The sequence below is a fragment of the Oncorhynchus nerka genome, linkage group LG28, assembly GCF_034236695.1.
Source record: "Oncorhynchus nerka isolate Pitt River linkage group LG28, Oner_Uvic_2.0, whole genome shotgun sequence".
NCBI classification, from domain to species: domain Eukaryota; kingdom Metazoa; phylum Chordata; class Actinopteri; order Salmoniformes; family Salmonidae; genus Oncorhynchus; species Oncorhynchus nerka.
Window position 1 is genome coordinate 66617872 of NC_088423.1, and position 25109 is coordinate 66642980.

Here is a 25109-nt window from a genome sequence, read left to right on the forward strand (position 1 = left end):
TAATAATAGAGGGACTCCAAAAAATAATAATGTAGGCCTACTAAGGCGTCCGTCATCTCGTTCACCATGACACTTTTGTCAATGGTCAATTAGCCTAGAGAGGTGAATTGAAGTTTTAGAGCTAACAGGCAGTAGGCCTACAGTATAATCATGTTTAGGTCTAGGCTATTTGTTATTTCCAACCATGAAGATGAATGAATTCTGCCAGTGACAATATATATAAAAAAAACGTTTTGTGAAATCTCTAAAAACGTAAATGCCATCAAAATACTAATCCGTAACATATACGAGCTCGATAGTGTCCAAGGGGGTGGGGGGCTACATCCGCTAACGGGGTGGGGGGCTACATCCGATAGCTGGAGAAACGACTTTGACCGCGACGCACAAGGTACAAAGTCACTGGTGAAGCAGCCAGTCCAGCTTTGAGCTGCCCCGCTCTATAAATCGCACTTAAACCCACCCTGGCGGTGGACTGAGTCCAGGAAAACTGGAAGAAAATTTGGGATTTTAACGGGCAGAGAACCATCATATTAAATCGTCACACAGCGCTAGATTTGCACGAGTGTTGGACAGCTGCAGCCGACTTCAACTTCTTTGTCAGGTTCCGTAAATAATGGTCAACAAACTTGGACCCGATATTTAACCTTCAACCGTCTTCCGTTGCTCTGGGCTCATCTGCACATTTGCAAGATTAATTCGTTTATTCTGTCAACATTACGCGTGTTATACACAGCAGTTCAGTAAATGACTTTGTGAGCTGGCTTCTGTGCAGTGACACCAACATGTCACTTACCATAAAGCTAGTTGTTAGGAAATTAGTTTCTATCCGCACGTCCTGATATGGAATTGTGAGTAAAATTGGGACACGCCCGCAAGCAATAATAGGCTACCCAAGCTTTTTAGAAATCCTGGCAACAGTGCAATACTTCTCTGATCTCCCTCCTGGGATTGTGGTCTGTTCAAACATAACTGTTGAGAAGACTTGTAGTGTGGCAATCAAAAAGGACAACCTTTCGAACAGCTGCAACACCTCTGGCAACTCGAGTGAACCTTGTTTTCTGGAAGCGATACTGTCTGGAGTTGATGAATGTCACTGTCCGTATTGGTGTCCTCGCCATAGCGGATGTAATATTTGTTCCTCTTAAAATTTACAGTATTTCAGAGGGACTCCTTGGAAGGTGACCAACATAAACTATTCTTAACAACTTGAAGCGCGTTTTTGTACCCAGTGGCACAGTTGACACTTGGACAAGGTATCAATTTCCTTGTCCGGGGTTTATGCAAGCCAAGATTAGGCTATGGCATCTTCATGGGAAAACTGGATTTGGCTACTATGGAGACGGACTTTAGTTCCCTCTCTCCTCGTGCTTTGGGTCACCTGTCTCGGGACACACGGAGGAGAGGATGGAGCTTTTAATGCAGAGGTAATTGGATTCTTCCCTGAAACTGTTAATGTTCAGAAAGTTCCCTGTGTTACAACAATGCTGTAGTGTTTATACAAAAACTAGTTTTAATGTATCATAATATGCTGCAAAACACATACATTTATTTTTAATTTTTAAAGCTCTCACCAAATCCCAGTTAACTTTTGCTGACATTGCTATTTGACTGCCCATCTTTCAAATAGAGATGGCCTGTTGACCCTGTAACCTTGACAACCTTGCGCTCAAAATAACAATTGGTCCAAAATAACAATGATGTGTTATTTTCTGCAAGAAAACCTAAATATATGTTCGGTCAAGTTTGTTCCAGTCTTGAAACAAAAAAGTCAGATCACTAATTATAAATGTTGCTTATTCATGAGACATTCATGATTGCAAATTGGGCACTTTTGCACACACATTTTGAACTTAATGACCCAGCTCATTCTGTCTGAGGAACTCAATCCAGCACACCAAGCTGCATATCCTGCTCATGACTAGCTGTTCCAATATTAACAGGACGATCCCTTGTGCGCCGCCAACAGGGTCCTCCTGGGTTGGAACCTCTCCCCAAAAAGGCCATGCTGCTAGCCAAACTACACAAATCTTACTCATTCACTGACACACTGACACACTCTTGCAGTCAGCACCATATGTGGAAAGCTGCTGTTCTTAGAGGATCTCTGGGTCAGGTTAAGTCATCCCACTGTTATAACCACATTCTGTAAGCACATATCCATAGTATTGGTCCAGCACTTTACCTTCCTACAGGTAGGGTTGTTTTGCTTTCTTGAAATACTACAACAGTACCTGAAAAGATATCTGCATCACTGACTGAGCCATGCTCATCTCACTAGTTGCCCCCTGCTTTGGACATAAAGTATGAATCAACTGAATGATTAAATGTTGGGGGGGGAATAGGCAAATGCTTTCACGGTTCATTTCCAGACCGTCACTCTTTCTGTCTTCAGCAACAGGTAGTGCTGATTCCCGACCTGCTCCAGATAGGTGAGAGTGAGCTGAGATGTAGGCTAATGTTTGGGGTGGAGAGCTTAGCAATTAACATGTGTGCCAGGGGGAATCAAATGCACCAACAAATGTGTAGAGAAGAATAAACCCCTCTAGTTTTCCTTTACAACACACCAACTGAATGTGGAGGGCCAGTTTCAATCCAGCGGAACAGTGTTGAATGTTTGTAATACTCCTTCTCCTTTGTTATTGTATAGGTCTGTGTTTTTGTGGACTTTGTCCCAGCTGCACCCACTTAACCATGCTGTGTTGACTTTAGTGCTTAGCCTCTCCCGTCAGGTCAAGGCTTAATGAAGGGGTCAGTTATGCACACGTTGTTTCTTCCTCTCTCACGGGCCACTGCAGTTGAGGTCGGTTGTTGACTAACAAAAATGTTTCGCCACTTTGAAGTCAATAGTAGTAAAACGTAGCCACGTGAGGCAGTCTGAACTACCACAATCTGCCTGGATCCTTTGCCAACACATGTGCATACACGTTTCTCACACCTGTGGGGCCTGTGGCAGATTTGACAGTTATACCGTAGCACCTTTGTGCTAGCTGGAAGGTTCCGGTGGGGTGAGAGTTCCGGAGTTGTTCTCCTGGATCATCATGGATGGGAAACGCAGTTTTTCTTTTTTTCAGACAGGCCAGATGAGGTCTACTTTTTATTGCCCCAACTTTCACAATGGACTTACCACTGCCAAATACATGTTTTTTTTTTTATGAATGTGATTTTATGTGACACTAGACTCTCAGAGCCCTAGTAACCGTGCCGATGGTGTTCTCACATGAAATTATGTGGCTGCCACCAGACCAGTGTGGCCGTGTTGTGGTGGTGCAGTGTGGGACTGGGTAAGTCTCTGGGGTGTTAGGGTGTGTGTGGTGAGGCCACAGTGGTCCACAGCCTCTCATTGTTGGCCTGGTTCTCAGTAGAACATACAGCTGGTGTGAGAAACGGAGATGCACTGTTATAACAAGGTAAATTACCAATATTATAATGTAATAATAGCATTATAATACTATAATAGGGAATATTTAGGAGAGACAATGTAAATGTAAGACAAACCCATAAAGGTGTATAGAACATCCTTGTCACATAATAAATCATTCACTAATGAATGTAGTACAGACTCTTAGATTGAAACACTGTGCTGAGGAAAATCCAATATTGTCATTAGTCAATATGGGTCGGGCCAATGCGTGCCACTGCATTCTTACCTGAGTTTCGGTTGAGTGCACTCTGAGTGAGGCAGATTGGTGACTAACTCGACTGAAGGATTACAAATGAGGAATGAGGCTCATACACAAGTTGTTACTGCTGACCTGGCAGCCATTGTTTACCAGACATAAAGACCTGGGGGCCTTTCTTGTCCCAACGAGCCACATCCAGGCTGAGTATTAGCATTGTAGTGTTTAGGTGGTAATGGGGTCTTTAATTGTAGTCAGGGAGACCTGTTGTCTGAGGGATTGTTTGAAGAAGAAAAACATCTGGGGCGGGTGGAGACTGACGAGAACAGACAGCCTGTTAGTCAACGCCTATCTGCCAACCTCTGTCCTCAAGGTGTGGGTTGGTGTTCACCTGAGAATTTCAAGCTTTGTGTGTGTCTTCGCTAAACTGTTACACTTAGCCTATAGCTGATATTCTCTCTCCATTCAATTCAATATAAAGGGATTCATCGGCATGCAGGAATAATATGCATATGAGCTCAGCTGAGATCTGAATGGATTCCCTCCTTTTGCATTTTTACTGAACTTTCTCACTGACGCTATGGTCATCAGCTCCCTCCCCGAGCCTACAGCTTGACCTATCAGAAGAGGCTGGACTCCTACACTGTCTGATGAACAGACATGGAGTGGGAGTGTTTGAGAGCAATAAATGATAGAGAGAGGGAGAGAAAGAAAGCGTGAACTAGGCGGCTTGCTCAGCTGTACTGCATGTGATGGGTAAGTGTGACAGCTGTTTTCCAAATGGGACACAAACAGAGGAGAGACATTTAGGCCTGCAGGACTCCCAGGCAGCTGAGGAGCAACAATGAGAGCTCTTGTCTGGAGAGGACTGTTTCAGAGTGAAAAGAGGGAGCGAGAGGGAGAGAGAGAGACCAGCATAGAGAAGGGGGAGGGGCTAGGGTTTATTAAATCTGCAGAACACAGGAGGCCGACTATATTGCTTCCTGAAACCCTATCTTTATCCCCAGTTTAACCCTTAACGTTGGCAGAGCCAGCCTCACTCTATTTCTGCTTATCCATGGAATCTGAAGCATGCCTACTCTCTGTATTCCAACCAGTTCCTTTGTGTTCCCTTGAGGTTGCCCGTCGCCATGGGTAAAAGCAAGCTTTCATCGCCATGGCGAGTGGTAATGAGTAGCGATGAGAACGGGAAATGCCATTAACCTCTAATGGTGACTGTCTTCCGGATCTCTCGCTCAGTTTTTTCTCTCTCTGGATCTCTGTCTCTCTCTCTCTTTCTTTCTCTCTCTCTCTCTCTGTTTCCATCTCTCTCTCTACTTTCTCTGTCTCTCTCTCTGTCTGTTTATATCTCTGTTTCGCTCTCTCTCACAAGACACTCCCTTACAGAGGAGGACAGTGCCGGTGTGTGTTTTTTATTTCCTCCCTTTGTCTCTCTCTCCTTCGTTTTTACTCTCTCTCTGCTGGAGGTTAGAACCAGAAGATGGCAGGCTACCAAGTCCAGGGAATAAAAGCATTCTCCATTTGTTAGTGTCTTGGCTGACATTGTGTGGGACACAGACACACACACACACACAACCACACACACCGAGTGAGGCTCGTTTTACAATTCCTTGTGAATTGCTGGATTCAGGGCTCCTTTTGGAGCTGAAGGAGCTGCTGACAGGGTGGCTGATTGGACTGAAGGAAGTCCAGCACTTCACTCCCCCCTGGAACCATAGCCGTGCTTTGTATTCATTACAGATGATTCTTAAAGGGTAGGGTACAAAGCATTTTACTTTTTAAAAGGGTTCTTTCATATATCTATAATGTGGTGTAGCCTATTTCTCTGGTTCCAACGCCCTTCAATAAATACTCTCCCGAACTATGCCAGAGAGAATAGAAACCTGGTTGTTGTGTATTTTACAAGCTGGGATAATATATTTTCCGTCTTGTATGAACACACCCCTTCACCTCTTACAACCTCCAGAACCCCGGACTCCCAGATTGTGGGAATGTCTGTGTCCCACAGATAAGGGCTTATCTGGTAGATAAGGTGGATCCCACCTTAACCAACTATAAACCAGCCATTCTCCACTTCCACCCATATCCAATGAAAATATAGGGAAAGTATCTGCCTAAATTTGTATGAAAGAGAGAGAGAGAGAAAAATATAGAATGAGGGAAGCAAAAAAGAGCCAGCCAGTAGGGGGTTGAGAATGTGACAGGAAAGAGAGGGGAAGTTGATATGAGAGAATGAAGGGGAAGAAAGTAGGAGAGGCTGGAGAGAGTGTCTCTCTTCAAGGCTCTTCGTCAGCCGTGTTTCCAGAAGCAGCAACAGCAGCATGGGATCTGGGGGCTCCAGTTGGTGCCCTGGAGAAAGAGGGATTTACATTCAGCCTGTGCCCAGAAACAGGGCCGGCTATTCAGTCCTGGTTCACAGCAGAGGGAGGGGACCACAAAAGCCAGTGTCTTCTATAAGCAGGGGGGTTGGAAGGGGGAGGTCATGCCAGCCAGAAACCAGAGGGAGCCCCAGCTACTCAGGCCTGGTTCTTAGCTAGAAGTGAAGTGGGCATTATAGCACTCCTCCCCCTCCTCTCTGCTCAGTCCAGTGCCTGTATGGTTGGGATAGGTCCACTTCTAATCACCCCCCTCCCGGTAATTCACAAATGTACTGCTCTGGGAGGAGGTGTGTCTTTCAGAGTTTCTCAAGATGTCCATGGTTGCTTGTGTGACAGGGTCAGAGATTGTTACTATTCTTGTGTAAATCACGTGGCCGCTTCGCGCACGCAGTCTCACAAGGCAGGCGTACAAATATCAGAGGAGTGACATCAACAAAAGTGTGGCCATTCACACATCTCCCTCCATGTGGCTTCTGATTTTTTACTAACAGATGGAAGTGGTGCAGAATGAGTCACGGCAGAGAGATAAAACATCTCACTGGATGTTCAATGGCTCTTTTGAAGATCAGGAAATGTATGCCATGTGCTGCCCGTGTCTCTTTTTCCTCACTGGTTCATGCACTGGGATTTATCATCTCTCGGACACAAACTGCTGTCAACGAAATGGTGTCCTAGCACAGCTGTTTTTAATCAAACTCAGAGATGCATAAAGTTAACCCGCTGTGTTAACCCTGCTCTCAATCACTAGCCCTGTTATTGCCTCCACATTGGTTACAGCAGGCAGGGCAGGGCGATGATTCAGCAACCACAGTATAGGGTTAATTGTGCTTATTACAGTATATGTGTGGGGGGCCTTCTTATGTAATTAGCACTAATTACATAATTAAAGATCAGTAGCCTCCTATACAGTAGCGTGGGCTTCAGAGAAAAGCCAACCCTGCCTCTCCTTATCCTTTAGCCTTTCAGGTATATCCCATCCGCTGAGGGTTTAGAGGGGTGGTCGTTTTGGTGCGCCTGGTTAGTTCCTGAATGCTCTCTTTCACGATGGTTTAGCTGATAGAGTTCCTCGCCCACCCTGTTGAGTGTCTCCATCTGTGGATATATCTGCCGTGACGCTCTGGCACAGCATGTGGTGGTATTATATACCCCTTTAACAGGTGGAACGGTCAATCTGAAGTCTGTGATTGTATCAGGTTTCTCCCTTCATGTCTTCCTCCCCCACACGGCAGTTACGCTGTTCTGTATGCCTATTAAGCTGCGTTTAGACAGGCAGCCCAATTCAGATCTTTTTTCCCCACTAATTGTCCTTTTGACGAATCAGATCAGCTCTGAAAATCTGATGTGATTGGCCATAAGACCAATTAGAATTGGGCTGCATGTGTAAACGAGTCCTTAGCAGTGTAAACTCTGTATAGTGTTAAGTTTCTCTCTCTCTCCCCCCCCCCCCCCCTCTATCTCAGTCATGGCTGCGGATGTATGGCTACCTACCTCAGGCCAGCAGACAGATGTCCACCATGCGGTCAGCTCACACCCTTTCCAATGCCGTCAGCGACATGCAGCGTTTCTACGGCCTGCAGGTCACCGGCGCGATGGACCACGGCACGGTGACGTATGTCACACTTCCTTCCCTGTTGTGCTCTGTCGTTACTCCCATTGCTGCCATCCTAATGCTCCCGAACCAGACCCCTCTCTCTCTGATGCCTATGGGGTCCAATCATGTCAATGGATTCATTTCCTAGTTTGTAATGGATCTGTGCAGTATGAGGGAGACGGAAGGATTTGAGCTTTGGAGTGATAAGTTAATAGGAGTGTGGGGTGGTCTGGTCTGGGGTGTAGATAGCAAAACCCCAACAGGGAGCAATGTCTTCCTATCTTTAGGGGCGGCCTATCTTGAACCCACAGATCAGTTACTGCACATAAAACGCATGAACTTTTCAATGGTACAGCACCTGGGCTGGTATCACGGGCAGTGTATCTCATAAAACCTCAGTGTGACACTGTATAGAGGAGTGGGGAGTGTAACCCTGACGTCCTCCCCTAGAGCCATGCAGAGGCCGCGCTGTGGAGTCCCAGACAAGTTTGGGGGTCAGATCAAGACCAACGTTCGGCGGAAACGTTATGCACTCACTGGCCACAAATGGAACAAGAGCCACCTCACCTACAGGTAAATAACAGGATTTACTTCATCTTGGTCAATCTTAATCTATAACCAAATTCCAAATGAGTTTTCATTTGGATTCCTCCTCTTCCCTTGCAGTATACAGAACTACACCCCAAAGATCGGGGAGTACAACTCGTATGAGGCCATCCGTAGGGCCTTCAAGGTGTGGCAGAAGGTGACCCCGCTGACCTTCGATGAGATCCCCTACCAGGAGATCAAATATGGCCGCAGGAAGGAGCCTGACATCATGATCTTCTTTGCCTCGGGTTTCCACGGAGACAGCTCACCCTTCGATGGCGAGGGCGGGTTCCTGGCCCACGCCTACTTCCCTGGTCCTGGTATGGGTGGTGATACTCACTTTGACTCTGATGAGCCGTGGACCATCGGCAATGGGAACTTGCAAGGTAGGTGATGGATGTGGATGGACACCGGTCTTTTGAGCTCTACACCAGAACCATTACATCTTGAACATTCTTCTGAATTAAACGCGTCCCTGCTTTCCTCTCTCCTCACCTACTTCAGCTGGTCTTTTCCTACCTACCACTTGTTCAACCATAGTTGCCATGACAAACCACATTTGTTGACATCTTTTGCAGTTTTACTCCGCCGTTACTTCCATTAAACTTCAAAGTTAGATGGATGACGTCATACTGCTCTTACAGCTCCCACCGGCTTCCAAAGCCGTGTTTTAAGGAATGGTAGTATTGTTTTTTTCTAAATCTTTAAAAAAAAAATATATACTTTCAATTATTAACCAAACTGGTGTTTTGCCCAGAGGGATCTTGGTGAGTAACGGAGGGGTTTTCCTGCCTTGTGGAGGTGAACGTTGTCATTTCCTGTGCCAGTCAGAGCAGAGGCAGATGGCAGATGATTGGTAATGCTTGGTGAGGTCAGGAGAGTAGGAGGTGTTACTCAACAGATCACAGAGAAGTCTAAATGCCACAGTGAGGTTGTTGAGGTAATTCCACAGTGGGAGACCGGTTTTTAAGTTGACCCTGTCTTTAACACCGTTGCATCCTCATGTAGCCTGGTTCTTTTAAACTCTCTGACACATTACTTTTAATGGCCTTTTAAACCACGACAATTCTAAAAGTAAAGGTCAACTAAGTGTTCGTGGCACATTAAGGACATTGTTGGCAAAGATTAAACACACTTGACAAGTGTTGTGGTTATTACACACTGATAGCTAACAAAGCTGCAAGTCTATTCATTAGGCTCATAGACAGGGTTATGTGCTGCTGTGTTCATTTTAGTGAGGAGGAAGAGAGATAAGTTTGCTCTTCTGTAAGCCACGTGGTTGTCAGGGTTACCTTACAGAGCCTTCTTTCTTCCTCTCTCTCTCTCTCTCTCTCTCTCTCTCTCTCTCTCTCCCTTTCTTTCTCTGTATCCTGTTGTATATTTTTAGAGTCACATGAATGTGCTGATTCCCCACTAAGTCACAGATTGTGGTTGGAGGAAAAGTTGGAAGGGGCGGGGGGGGGAGAGCATGAAGCTGACAAAAGGAGGAATGCTGAACATCTCAACTTCCTCAGATGACAGAAGCTATGACATAATGTAGTACCACACGATGCTGTCTGTCAGTATAATAGAGCGATCCCTACAGTCACCTCACCAACCACCCTCAGCCTTAATTTCAGGCAAGATGGTCCACAGATCAGGTCAAAGGTCAATTAAAACTGGAAAGGAATAATGTGTCATTCGCTGGGAAAGTACTATGCTAAAACTTAGAACCAACTTCAAAGGGGAACCTATAGGTTACAGTAGGTCAATTCAATTCAAGGCCATTTTGTGTGAGTGTCCACAGGATGTTCTTTGTGGAGGGCGGTTGAAGTGGCGGTCACTATGTCTCTGTTGCAGTGACAATGCGTCACTGTCAGTCTGTCTGGTACAACGGCAGGCTTTGATTGGGGTAGGAGGAGTGCGTGTCTTGATGCTTATCAGAAGACATTAGACGTTAGATCAGCCACTTTATCTACAGAGAGCACCATTAAAAACCCTCAACAAGCACATTTTTGTCCATTGACTTCATAACCCCAATGGGAGGATCTTACTGTCTGAACATGTGGACTACTGCCCCACCACCATGTAGTCTCAGTTAGAATGAGGTAACTGCGTTCCTCACTTGGCCAGCACTTTGGACCAATAACCAGGATCAAAATGGGAAAACCCCTTGACTTCCCCCCCAAAACCCCAGCCCCATCTACAACCCAAGGCCCAGCTTCAATCCAACCCCCAGCTCCAGCTCCAGCCCCACCTCCATCCCAATCCCCAGGTCCAACCCCAGGTCTAGCTCCACCTCCAATCCCAGCCCCACCTCCAATCCCAGCCCCATCTCCAACCCCCAGTCCCAGCCCCCACCCCAGCCCCACCTCCAAACCCCAGCCCCACCTCCAACCCAATCCCCAGCTCTAACCCCATCTCCAGCCCCACCTCCAACCCAATCCCCAGGTCCAACCCCAGGTCTAGCTCCAACCCACCCCCAGCTCCAACTCCAGGTCCAGCTCCAACCCACCCCCAGCTCCAACCCCAGGTCCAGCTCCAACACAATCCCCAGCTCCAACCCCAGGTCCAGCTCCAACCCCAGGTACAGCTCCAACCCACCCCCAGCTCCAACCCCAGGTCCAGCTCCAACCCCAGGTCCAGCTCCAACCCACCCCCCAGCTCCAACCCCAAGCCCAGCTCCAACCCACCCCCAGCTCCAACCCTTCCCCAGCTCCAACCCTAGCACCAGCTCCAACCTAAGCTCAAGCCCCAACCCCAGGCCCAGCTCCAACCCTAGCCCCAGCTCCAAACCACCCCAGCTCCAACCCTAGCACCAGCTCCAACCTAAGCTCAAGCCTCAACCCCAGGCCCAGCTCCAACCCACCCCCCAGCTCCAACACTAGCGCCAGCTCCAACCTAAGCTCAAGCCCCAACCCCAGGTCCAGCTCCAACCTAAACTCAAGCCCCAACCCCAGGTCCAGCTCCAACCTAAGCTCAAGCCCCAACCCCAGGTCCAGCTCTAACCTAAGCTCAAGCCCCAACCCCAGGTCCAGCTCCAACCTAAGCTCAAGCCCCAACCCCAGGTCCAGCTCCAACCTAAGCTCAAGCCCCAACCCCAGGTCCAGCTCCAACCCATCCCCAGCTCCAACCCTATCGCCAGCTCCAACCTAAGCTCAAGCCCCAACCCACCCCCAGCTCCAACCCTAGCGCCAGCTCCAACCTAAGCTCAAGCCCCAACCAAACCCCAGGTCCAACCCCAGGTCCAGCTCCAACCCAACCCCAGGTCCAACCCCAGCCCCACCTCCAACCCAACCCCAGGTCCAACCCCAGGTCCAGCTCCAACCCAACCTGAGGTTCAACCCCAGGTCCAACCCCAGGTCCAACTCCAACCCAACCCCAGGTCCAGCTCCAACTTAACCCCAGGTCCAACCCCAGGTCCAGCTCCAACCTAAGCTCAAGCCACAACCCCAGGTCCAGCTTCAACCCAACCCCAGGTCCAGCTCCAACCCAACCCCAGGTCCAACCCCAGGTCCAGCTCCAACCCAACCCCAGCTCCAACCTAAGCTCAAGCCCCAACCCCAGGTCCAGGTCCAACCCCAGCCCCACCTCCAACCCCAGCCCCACCTCCAACCAACCCCCAGCTCCAGCCCCACCTCCAACCCAATCCCCAGGTCCAACCCCAGGTCTAGCTCCACCTCCAATCCCAGCCCCACCTCTAACCACAGCCCCACCTCCAACCCAATCCCCAGCTCTAACCCCAGCTCCAGCCCCACCTCCAACCCAATCCCCAGGTCCAACCCCAGGTCTAGCTCCAACCCACCCCCAGCTCCAACTCCAGGTCCAGCTCCAACCCCAGGTCCAGCTCCAACACAATCCCCAGCTCCAACCCCAGGTCCAGCTCCAACCCCAGGTACAGCTCCAACCCACCCCCAGCTCCAACCCCAGGTCCAGCTCCAACCCTCCGCCAGCTCCAACCCCAGGTCCAGCTCCAACCTAAGCTCAAGCCCCAACCCAACCCCAGGTCCAGCTCCAACCCACCCCCAGCTCCAACCCCAGGTCCAGCTCCAACCCATCCCCAGCTCCAACCCACCCCCCCAATCCCAGCTCCAACCCCCAGCTCAGCTCCAGCCCAACCCTCCAGCGCCAGCTCCAACCTAAGCTCAAGCCCCAACCCACCCCCAGCTCCAACCCTAGCGCCAACTCCAACCTAAGCTCAAGCCCCAACCAAACCCCAGGTCCAACCCCAGGTCCAGCTCCAACCCAACCCCAGGTCCAACCCCAGGTCCAGCTCCAACCCAACCCCAGGTCCAACCCCAGGTCCAGCTCCAACCCAACCCGAGGTTCAACCCCAGGTCCAACCCCAGGTCCAGCTCCAACCCAACCCCAGGTCCAGCTCCAACCTAACCCCAGGTCCAACCCCAGGTCCAGCTCCAACCTAAGCTCAAGCCCCAACCCCAGGTCCAGCTCCAACCCAACCCCAGGTCCAACCCCAGGTCCAGCTCCAACCCAACCCCAGCTCCAACCTAAGCTCAAGCCCCAACCCCAGGTCCAGCTCCAACCTAAGCTCAAGCCCCAACCCCAGGTCCAACCCCAGCCCCACCTCCAACCAACCCCCAGCTCCAGCCCCACCTCCAACCCAATCCCCAGGTCCAACCCCAGGTCTAGCTCCACCTCCAATCCCAGCCCCACCTCCAATCCCAGCCCCATCTCAAACCCCACCTCCACCTCCAACCCCAGCCCCACCTCCAACCCAATCCCCAGCTCTAACCCCAGCCCCAGCTCCAACCCAATCCCCAGCTCCAACCCCAGGTCTAGCTCCAACCCATCCCCAGCTCCAACTCCAGGTCCAGCTCCAACCCACCCCAAGCTCCAACCCCAGGTCCAGCTCCAACACAATCCCCAGGTCCAACCCAGGTCCAGCTCCAACCTAAGCTCAAGCCCCAACCCCAGGTCCAGCTCCAACCCCAGGTCCAGCTCCAACCCTCCGCCATCTCCAACCCCAGGTCCAGCTCCAACCTAAGCTCAAGCCCCAACCCCAGGTCCAGCTCAAACCCACCCCCAGCTCCAACCCTAGCGCCAGCTCCAACCTAAGCTCAAGCCCCACCCCAGCCCCAGCTCCAACCCTAGCGCCAGCTCCAACCTAAGCTCAAGCCCCAACCAAACCCCAGGTCCAACCCCAGGTCCAGCTCCAACCCAACCCCAGGTCCAGCTCCAACCCAACCCCAGGTCCAACCCAACCCCAGGTCCAGCTCCAACCAACCCCAAGCCCAACCCAACTAGGTTCAACCCCAGGTCCAACCCCAGGTCCAGCTCCAACCCAACCACAGGTCCAGCTCCAACTTAACCCCAGGTCCAACCCCAGGTCCAGCTCCAACCTAAGCTCAAGCCCCAACCCCAGGTCCAGCTCCAACCCAACCCCAGGTCCAGCTCCAACCCAACCCCAGGTCCAACCCCAGGTCCAGCTCCAACCCAACCCCAGGTCCAACCCCAGGTCCAGCTCCAACCTAAGCTCAAGCCCCAACCCCAGGTCCAGCTCCAACCTAAGCTCAAGCCCCAACCCAACCCCAGGTCCAGCTCCAACCCACCCCCAGCTCCAACCCCAGGTCCAGCTCCAACCCACCCCCAGCTCCAACCCACCCCCAGCTCCAACCCTAGCGCCAGCTCCAACCTAAGCTCAAGCCCCAACCAAACCCCAGGTCCAACCCCAGGTCCAGCTCCAACCCAACCCCAGGTCCAACCCCAGGTCCAGCTCCAATCCAACCCTAGGTCCAACCCCAGGTCCAGCTCCAACCCAACCCCAGGTCCAACCCCAGGTCCAGCTCCAACCCAACCCGAGGTTCAACCCCAGGTCCAGCTCCAACTTAACCCCAGGTCCAACCCCAGGTCCAGCTCCAACCTAAGCTCAAGCCCCAACCCAGGTCCAGCTCCAACCCAACCCCAGGTCCAGCTCCAACCCAACCCCAGGTCCAACCCCAGGTCCAGCTCCAACCCAACCCCAGGTCCAACCCCAGGTCCAGCTCCAACCCAACCCCAGGTCCAACCCCAGGTCCAGCTCCAACCCAACCCCAGGTCCAGCTCCAACCTAAGCTCAAGCCCCAACCCCAGGTCCAGCTCCAACCCAACCCCAGGTCCAGCTCCAACCCAACCCCAGGTCCAGCTCCAACCTAAGCTCAAGCCCCAACCCATCCCCAGCTCCAACCCCAGGTCCAGCTCCAACCCAACCCCAGCTCCAACCTAAGCTCAAGCCCCAACCCAACCCCAGCCCTGAGCTTTCTATTTTAGACGCATTATTTTGGAAGCCATGTACAGTACATGTCTGTCTTTCATTCAGTTACATAAGTATACACTACTAGCTTGTCATGTTTCCAGTGCCTTTTGTAGCATTAATTAATGAAGTGTTCTGGCTCCTGAACCAACACACGGTTAGTTAGAGGATGAATAAAGACACATTGTGTGAGATGCTGCCTGAATGGCCTGTTCCACTCGTTGTCTGCCATTCCCCCCTTGAGGAAACCGTCTAACTCCGTTAACACTTCCTGCTTGTGGTCACAGCTCAAGTGTCAGTGGTGTTACACAAGGGGACTTCTCAGTTTATTCACTCACTGTCTATTTTAGGTTTAGTCGTGATGAGGTGTATACTTCTTAAGTGCCTTGAGTATGATAATGACTATCCTCCTCTCTCTCTCTCTCCCTCTCTCTCTCTCTCTCTCTCTCTCGCTCTGTCTCTTTCTATATTCTATATCACTCTCTCTTCTCTCTCAGGTAATGATCTGTTCCTTGTTGCTGTACATGAGCTGGGCCATGCCCTGGGCCTGGAACACTCCAACAACCCAATGGCCATCATGGCTCCTTTCTACCAGTGGATGGAAACGGACGACTTTCAACTGCCCGAGGATGACCTCAGAGGAATACAACAGATCTATGGTGAGTTGGCCCTCCATAACAAAACTACTGGTGTATGAACCTGAAAATGTTGACTGTAAGAGCTTTGGTTTTCAGTGTTTTAGTCTGTTTGGGCACTGCAGTATAACTGTATAAGAGTGGGGGGGTTCCAGCCCAGGGCACCCCTGTGATTAGAACCCTGATTTGAGTTGGAGTAGTCGGAGGTCTGTGTTTCCACTACATTCCTCCTGGAAAATCAGCCTACTGACTCACATATCCACTTATCTAGCTTGGGCAAAACCAGGACACAGCTACCAATTATGAGATCAGTTGGAGGACAAATTGATTTCCTTTTAGTATTTTTGAGTGGAGAGTAACCTCTAACTGCTTTTCTTCAATGCGTTTATCACTTTATTTTCTGCAGGTCAGCCAGACGGTACACCCACCCAGGCTCTTCCCACTGTCACTCCTCGCCGGCCAGCCCAGCCAGACCCCAAACCCCCCAACTCTCCACCCAACTCTCCCCCAAGTCACCCCCAACTCTCCACCCAACTCTCCCCCAAGTCACCCCCAACTCTCCACCCAACTCTCCCCCCAACTCTCCACCCAAGTCACCACCCAACTCTCCTCCCAACACTCCGCCCAGATCTCCCCCTAACTCTCCCCCCAACGCCCCACCCCGGAAGCCAGACAATCCCCACACGACTGACCGCCCGGACCACTACGGCCCAAACATCTGTGAAGGAAACTTCGACGCGGTCACCATGCTCAGGGGAGAGATGTTTGTGTTCAAGGTGAGGACCTCACAGACTGCCCCCACACACACATGAGATGAGTTGATTCAGTCTCAGTGCTGCTGCTAGGGACTGATGCTCTTGGATGGCTGCATGACCTACCTACTGTCACTAGCTGGCTACCACCCGGTTACTCTGCCATGCACCTTAGAGGCTGCTGCCCTATGTACATACTGAAGTCTTGGAATACGGGTCACTTTAATAATGATTGCATACTGTTTAATCCACTTCATATGTATATACTGTATTCTAGTCAAGGCCTATCCTATTTAACTATAGCTGTACATATACTATTCTTCAGATATACTACATATTCTATCCATATATTGACTATATGATCTATACACCCCGTCACATATATATACAGTATATATATATTTATACTCCAGACTCCGACATCGCTCGTCCTAATATTTCTAAATTTCTTAATTCCATTCTTTAACTTTTTAGATTTGTGTGTATTATTGTGTATTGTTGGATATTACTGCACTGTTGGAGCTAGGCACACAAGAATTTCGCTACAGCCGCAATAGCATCTGCTAAATATGTGACCAATAAAATGTGATTGGATTTGATCTAGTAGGTAATTTGATCAAAGGCTGCTCGTATTGCAGCCAGTGAGCGTGATAACTATGATGCTGTCTGTCTGTGTCTCTCACTAGTGCAGTAAAAGCTGCTATCCCCAGGTTAGGAGCATCTGGAGAGCCTTATGGGAAGGTGGATCAGGACCTGGGTTCAATTGGGCCCTAAGCAGGCTGTAAAACCCCAGAGCCGTTCTATTTTATGACCTGGAGCCCCGTAAAGAGGAGAAGAGCAGCCCTCTCTAGGTCTCAGATGTGCCTGAACAACTGCAGGACCAACCAGTCCAGGGCTGTGGAGATGGCTCTCGTTTGAACCATTTGTTAGGCCATTTGCCAACAGCTGGAGAGAATTTCACTGTTTATGCTTCAGTTGAGGTGGTCAACACTTCTCTTTCGTATGAAAAGAGCCGGTGCTTGACTTGGGCAGGAGCTCGCCGGAGTTGAGTACCGGCACCTAAAATGTTCTACTGCTTGAGCTCCTGCACTACTTATAGAATATTAGCTCAAAATTACTGTGGAGCTCCTGCACTACTTATAGAATATTAGCTCAAAATTACTGTGGAGCTCCTGCACTAATTATAGAATATTAGCTCAAAATTACTGTGGAGCTCCTGCACTACTTATAGAATATTAGCTCAAAATTACTGTGGAGCTCCTGCACTACTTATAGAATATTAGCTCAAAAGTACTGTGGAGCTCCTGCACTACTTATAGAATATTAGCTCAAAAGTACTGTGGAGCTCCTGTTCCTCTTATAGAATATTAGCTCAAAAGTACTGTGGAGCTCCTGCACTACTTATAGAATATTAGCTCAAAAGTACTGTGGAGCTCCTGCACTACTTATAGAATATTAGCTCAAAAGTACTGTGGAGCTCCTGTTCCTCTTATAGAATATTAGCTCAAAAGTACTGTGGAGCTCCTGCACCTACATGTAAATATAAACAATACCCAAAATGAGTGCCGGCACCTATTTCAGTCCAAGTCAAGCACTCTCACTCTACTGAACTTGGAGTTGGATGTCTCTTTTTCCCACAAACTGCCATTTGCCCTGACTTCAGTTATCTGTCTCTCACCAACTGTCTCTGTGGGAGAGGGCGGAGGGGGTGTACGCTACAGGCAGCATAGAGTTGAAGGGGTGTGACGAAAAGAGTCATCTTTGACTGTGCTGTGCTCTTTTGTCATCGGGCTTTATTTGAAGTACACATGCATTAGATTACGATCGACTGTAACGTCACAAAGCCATCTCTTGCTAATGCCCTCAGCCTATTTTAGGAAAGGTACCATCAAGCCCAGACTGTCTCTGACATTGAGCAGTGTTCATACTAAATCATATCTGGTCAGTTCTCTTTTCTCTTGTCCGCCAGTGAGGCTCCACAGTCAGTACATGTGACTAGTGGGGGTGGGCTTTTTTCAGAATCGTAATTACACTTCTGTTATCCTCTTCTCTTCCTGCCTCTCCATGTTCACAGAAGATTGGAGTAGATTGGATGCAGGGCAGGTCTGCTTTAAATTATGTTCTGTTCACTAACAGGCTGCGCTCCCCGCTTCAAGGACAAAGACAAGAGCTGCTGCCACGAAGATGCAACTCTTAGCTTTTACCATTAATGCTGACAGCCAATGCTATTAACTTACCACTAATGAATGAGCGTGCAGATCTGTGAGGTCATTTTTGGAAAGCACTCCTAGGCCTACACTGAGAGGGCGATTTCCCTCTTGTACCGTTTCAGACATGTTTTGTGCTGACTTAAAACAAACAGAGCAGTTCGACCAGTTTAACTACTTTATATAAGTCCTACTCGTAAAACGCTCCTCATGCAACATGCAGCAAGCCCAAACCAGTTCCCACAGTAATTGGACATGCGATCTGCTCAGTGCTGTGGTTGTGGGTATTAATAGCCTTCAAGCATTAGTTATTTCATTGTCCGTTCTGGCAGGCTTGTCATGTAGTGCAGGCATTCGGATGCGCTTGGGATCCCGACCACCCGGCCGCAGGCTTCTCCTGAACCCCAAACGCTGCTGGAACAGAGCCTGTGTGAAAGTCAGGTGACAGAGAGAGTTCGGGCTAGAAGCTGTTTCCCTCACCTTTTAAATGGAACTTGAATGTGCCCTCTCTTTCTATAGACGGGACCCTACCCTCTCTTTTAGACACCGCAGAGTGTGCCGTGGTGGTGAAATGAAAAGGGGGGAGTGTGTGGCGTGGAGAAGGGTAGGGGGGTTTAGTGGATGTAGAGGAGGGGGGCTGGGTGTTAGAACAGACGGTTTCATTTTAGAGGCCCTTGGCTGCGTTCCTGGGTCTGGTTTAGATATTAGACATGTCTGAAGTCATCTCAAGGTCTGGGCCTGAGCCAAAGAGATGGAGGGAATGTGATGGTCAAGCTCGGACGCCCACCCCACCATGTGACTAGGGACTTACTGAGGACACACTGAGTGAGAGAGAGAGAGAGAGAGTGAGTGCGTGTGTGTGTGCGGGGATGTTTATGTAGTGTATGCGTACGTTATTGAAGTATTTCCCCTATTGATTGATCCAAACTGTTGAACGTAACTGTGAAGACTTCCTCCTCCAAGCAAGGTGCTGAACAGGCTCTGATAGAGAGGAGAGGTTCAGGAACTACCAGGCACGTGGCCCATCATGTTTGGCACTCTCTGTTCCTCTCTCCCATACGGCTCTACAATTTATGGATTGCATGATGGTACTAAACTGCTGATACTCAGTGCTGTGTCCATATCTGGCATGCAGGTAGCAGCTCCCAGCTAGGTCTGGAGCTCCAGAGAGCCATGTCACAGGCAGGGTCACAGGTTAGAGGTCATGCTGAGCAATAGAGCTCCAGCGGATGTGCCATCTAACGGCTCTCCCCGCTCTTTTTCTGACAGGGTCGCTGGTTCTGGAGGGTGCGGAGGAACAGGGTGCTGGACAACTACCCAATGCCCATTGGTCACTTCTGGAGGGGACTGCCTGGGGACATCGATGCAGCCTACGAGAGACACGATGGGAAATTTGTCTTCTTTAAAGGTTTTTGTTCTCTCCTAATCGTTGTACCTCACGTGCACGCACACGTAAGACTATAAGGCTAGCGCACGCACACATGCACACGCAGTTAGTCATTGTTGTTTTTGAAATGAGGGTTAAACAGAAGAGAAATAGTTCAACTCAGAGGACCGAAACTGTGTTTGTTTATGTGTTGAAGTAGCAGCAATCACAAAACAACTGAACGCTTTGGTTACACTGTAATGAAGCAATGTTGCTGATACTAAAATAGATTCACAAACATTGTTTCAGTCCTCTGTGTGTGTAGTGCGTGTATTTTCTTTTCACGCCAGTGTGCCTTGGAGCCGAAACCTAAAGCTGTTAGTATTTTCCACATTACAATTTAATTACAGTTGAGTAGTGAGTAAACATTGCTAGTTCCACATTAACACTTATTTTTGCAGACAATAAGTGTTCCTTGATCTCCACATTCACTTCAGCTTGGAGCCCCAAATGTATTGTAACCCTGGATAATATATTATGGACAAACGGTCTTTGATAGAAGAGATGATGTTTCTGTCGAAATGGAAAAGATAATGACATCGTTAAGTTAAAATGGGAGGACTGGAGATCCCTAGAGTTTTGTGCTAAAATGCAATCGGATTGGGCTAGACAGGAGATCTCCATGGTGGCAGTGAATGCTCATTGGCTCGAGCTGTAATCCTCCCCAGACCTCCTCATTCAGTCACATCTACCTCTTTCCTCCCTGCACCGTTGCCATAGAAACCGTCCCATGTCCACTAACATTTAGGTTTTTCACTTAAATTTTGGATCATTTTCCCTCATTATATTGACATAAAAAGAGCTTTCGCTGCTATAAGGCATTCTCCCAGAACTCATTGCAGCTTTCTATTGATTCTCCCACCCCCCCACCCCACCTCCTCCCCAATTGATAAACCACACATAATAATATCCTTAGGAGAACCAACACAATATGATTTGTCAGTAGAGGTTATTATAGATCCCTCTGGCATCTCTTTGTTCCATGGGGTTTGTAACCAGAAACAGTGAAAGACAGATGGAGGTAGTGAAACCGCTTTTTGGGGATACATTTGAGGCTGTAGTTCTTTAAGACAGCTGGCTCGCCCTAAAGAAAGTCTCCAGGGCAAGTGATGTCATTGGCAAGGCCTTCTGAAATTTGGATGACAGCCATAGGAAAGAAACTAAGGGACAAAAAGTTGGCCTGCCACATCTGGCAGATGTGAGTGAGAGAGTTGCATCAGCCGTTTGTTTCCAGATGCTGACTGCAAAGGTTTTTGTTTTCAATGAAAAGCTGGGCCAGGAGAACAGAAAGCAGGGCATGCAGATGGTGCCTCTGTGTCTAACATACTGTAAAACAATCAAAAACGACTCGCCATGTCCTCAACATTTCCACTCGAACCACTTCAAATGCATTATATCTAACCAAAGCTGCGCATAAACGCAATTTCACTCTCTATAATGTCTGTTATTGGCGCATGCTAGCCAGCGAATAAACAAGACTGTAATGTAACGGCAGGTTAACAGTTTCCATAGCGATCTCCAGGATGATGAGTGGTAGTTGTTGGAAAGGAAAAGTCCCTATGCATTTTGCTCCACAAATGTTAATCACGAAAGCCTTTCTCCTTCCCTGCTGAATTATTATGTCCCACCCAATATCTGTCCTCCCTTTTCTGTCATCTCCTTGACGTATGTTCCCCCACATCACTGTACTTCTCCTCTCCTCCCCCTCCTCTCCTCCACCTGTAGGGAATAAGTACTGGCTGTTCAGGGAGGCAAACCTGGAGCCTGGTTACCCCCAGGAGCTGACAGACTACGGCAGGGACATCCCATATGACAAGATAGAGACAGCCATCTGGTGGGAACCATCAGGTTTCACATACTTCTTCAAAGGAGACTGGTACGGAAGGGACTCTCCCAGTTATCTGTTAATTGTTGCCCTTTTCCACGTTGACCGATGGGAGTTTCCATCATGTGTTTACTACTGTAAATGGTCTTCTATTGTTTTGGCTTTGGAATATGTTTTTTGCACGATTACGATTGTATGATCTCTTGGCATGTAACGATGTGGCGTCATCTCTTTTGTGCTGACTGCTTTGGCTTAGAAGACACATACACTCTGAGTTCTATATGAATGCCTGATTTAACATAAGCGCTGAATAGGGGTTTGACATACTGTTATTCTCTCCCTCTCGTCTCTAGGTACTGGCGCTTTAACGAACAGTCCCGTGCAGTCGACAAGGACTACCCCAAGCCAATCAGTGTGTGGGGCTCTGCAGTCCCGTCCTCTCCCAAGGGGGCTTTCCTCAGCGATGATGGAGGTGAGAGAGGCGAGAGGGTGGCCAGGAAAGTGCCAGTAATGAACACTCTGAACAAAGGAGAAGGGTGGGTCTGGTCAATAAGAGAGAGAGACGGGCTTAGTGTAGGCAATATGAGCTGAGTAGGGACAAAAGTGACATCTTGAAAGGATGAAGAAAAAGACAACGTTTTTTTGGCTGTCTTTCTTTCCCCCAGAACTGTACTCTATTTACTGTCTCACCGTGGATAAGTATTTGACGTGGATAAGTATTTGATTATCATAACAGTGTATTTAGTACTTAACATCTTGCCCCTGTCTTTCCCTCACAGCTTATACATATTTCTACAAGGGATCCAAATACTGGAAGTTTGACAACCACCGGATGAAGAGTGAGCCGGGCTACCCTAAATCCATCCTGAGGGACTTCATGGGCTGCAGTGTGGACCTGGACCCAGACAGAGATGGGGACACCGACGCAGGACGCAAGGTCCCCGACGTGGATCGCCCGCCCTTCAACCCTGATGCAGGCCGGGACAAAGACAAGGAGAAGGACAAGGAGCGGGACAAGGATCGAGACCGCACCAACGATGTAGACTATAAGGACGAGAGAGAAGAGGAGACCAACGAGGTGGACGTGGTGCTGAAGATCGACGAGAGCGAGACGCGCACTATGAACATCATCATGGTGACAGTACCCCTGGTCCTGGTGCTGTGCATCCTGGGACTGATCTACGCCATCATCAACACACTGAAGAGGAAAGGAGCTCCCAAACTGCTGGTCCACTGCAAACGCTCCATGCAGGACTGGGTGTGACCTCTGACCCACTTAATAACCCCCCCCACCTGAATCCTATCCTCGTTCCTCCATCTTCTCATCCAAAACATGGTAGTAGAGACATAAGTGCAAATACGTACACACATATGCATACACACACTCACACACACAGCAAACATAAACACATACTCCTAACTCGTCCCCCTCCCATGGTGCTCTCCCCAATGAGTTGACTGTAGTCTATTTATATCAGAACGTTTGCACATTGTTTTTTGTTTTTGTTTGGTTCATATTGTGTGTGAGTCTCTTTTTTTTTCTAAACCAGGAAGTGTCTGCATTATTCTCTCTCTCTACGCCCGTTACAGGGGGTTTCTCTGAGAAAACTTCCATCTGGTTCTTGGATTAACCTTTGAAAGGGAAACAGAGACAAAACAGAGCGATAGAGAGAGACGGCAGCGCAGAATGAAGGGAGTGAAGGAGGTTTGATTCTGTGAAAAGCAGAGAGCCCCCCCCTTCCACTCCTCCTCCCTCCCTCCCATCTCCTCCCTCACTCAGGACTCCTTCAGCTGAAGCAGGCCTACTGCAGGTCAGGTATCAACAGGAGAGAGAACAGTGTAAACAGTGTCACTTTTTGAACTGCAACTCACCCAATGCTTTTTATCACTACACCTTCCATGTTGAACAGCCACTAACTGAACTTTTGGTTTTCTCATCTGTTTTTAATTCAAGGGCACCATGGATGATATTGGAAATGTTGTCCATACTTTATAGACAACTTTCACAAACGTTTGGGTTATTCAACCAAACATGGTCCCGTGGTGCCTCTTTCATTTCAAACCTTGTTTCGGTCCTATTAAACCGTGGCAATGAGAGTTTGAGTTGTTATGATAGGGAAGGGAAGGGTTGGAAAAGAAAGGCGCTTCTTTCCCAAAAAATGTAAGACAAAGGCAATTCACTGTGAAATGACTTTGTGTGGGACTTGAGGGAGCAGTTGCGGTACTGAGGAAGGAGAGAGACGGGGTATTGAATGAATATCCACTGGGCAAAATCTGGTTGAATCAATGTTGTTTCCACGTCATTTCAATGTGATGATGTTGAATCAATGTGGGAAACTGATTGGATTTGCAAAAAGTTATCAACGTAAGGGAATCTAATTTTCTAATTTTCCCACCAAACTTTTAACCTAAATCCAATCCAGCTAGCACATTGGGAACGAAGCCATACGTTTTTTAAACGTTCTGAGAATGTAAGTGAACATTTAGCCTGTTCTGGGAACGTTCATTTTTAGGTTGCTGGGAGGTTGCGAGAACATTTTACTATGGTTCCCTGAAAGTTTTCCTGTGAGGTTTTGTTCATGTTCTGAGAATGGAAATTATAGGTTATTTGAAGGTAATTAAATAAACTTCTGGGAATAATACTTTTAATACCACTGCTAGCTTAGGTTAACTGTTTTGAACTCCAAGCACAGATAGGACACATGTTAATTCATCTTCTTATGATTAGGAACTTATGATCGATCTTCTGCTCTCTATCCATGGAATTAGTCCATTGATGCTGAGAACGGAGTGTATATGTTTTTTAATTACATTCTTAGAACGTTCTTTGAACGTTACTAATGTTTTCTTGTGGTTTTTATGGAACCTTTTCTTAATGTTTCTGAGAACATGACTTTAAATAGAACCATGAGAAAACCTGTAGAAAAAGTCCTTCAGAAGTACCGAAATTCTCACAGAAGAACTTTGTTTCGTTTCGTTCTCTGATCGTTCTGAGAACATGGCTTTAAATAGAACCATGAGGAAACCTATAGCTAATGTTATGATGCAGTACTGAAATTCCAACCTAAGAAACATGGTTATCAGAACGTTGTGTGCTAGCTGGGTACCCTGCACCATTCCCAGAACATTGTGAGAAGGTTTTATGCAAAAATAACCATAGGACAACCACGCTCTCACCAAGCTCTAAGAAACATATGGTTCTCAGAACATTATGTGCTAGCTGGGAATGACATACTGAAATGTTTTGTTGATTTCATGTTGAATTGAACTTAGTTGACAACTCAACCAAAATTAAATCAAAACTAGAGTTTGAAATCATGTCTGTGCATAAGAGATTGACTAATGCTTTTAATCTGAGAAATATTTGGAACAAATGATACTTCAGCCTCCACTGAAATGTATTAATAAATATAATTCAAGTAATGTACCACACAATGAGCCCTCTCTCTGTAATACCCTCTCCCCTAGATTTAAATAGATTGGAGGGCCTCTCTCTCGCTGAGCTTGTTCTAGAGAGTTAGTCCTCTGAACATACAGCTAATCCTCTCATTTAAAAACAGCAGGTGTTTTAAAATATTGTTCAACCCCAGCCTCGAGTCTTAAGCCTTCTCTGTACCAAAGCAGGCTTCTTTTCATTTTCTGAGAGGTCCAAACAGAGAGACAGACTTTACCAGAGAGGGAGAAGGGGGACAAGAGAGGGCGTGAGAGGCTAGAGATCTACTAAAAGAGTTCAAACACAGAAACCTTATCTGTTAAGTATTTGGGAAGGCTTACGGTCTGTTCCTGGATTGTGTTACCCAGATGTTGGTGATTGTCGGAAGGGGTTGGGAAGGCTGCAGGGCAGGTTGAGTGAGAGACCAG

General features: G+C 48.3%; 1 protein-coding gene across 1 annotated transcript; it reads left to right on the plus strand.

The window, feature by feature from the left end:
* Positions 1 to 368: 368 nt before the first annotated feature.
* Positions 369 to 24280, plus strand: LOC115113559 (matrix metalloproteinase-15-like). Its single transcript, XM_029641343.2, is given in 12 exon segments — positions 369 to 1424; positions 7456 to 7604; positions 8037 to 8159; positions 8253 to 8560; positions 14901 to 15062; positions 15445 to 15550; positions 15552 to 15584; positions 15586 to 15814; positions 19267 to 19405; positions 21149 to 21299; positions 21602 to 21720; positions 22028 to 24280. Coding segments are annotated over 12 exon segments (2130 nt in total). The 5' UTR covers positions 369 to 1298; the 3' UTR covers positions 22513 to 24280.
* Positions 24281 to 25109: the final 829 nt, after the last annotated feature.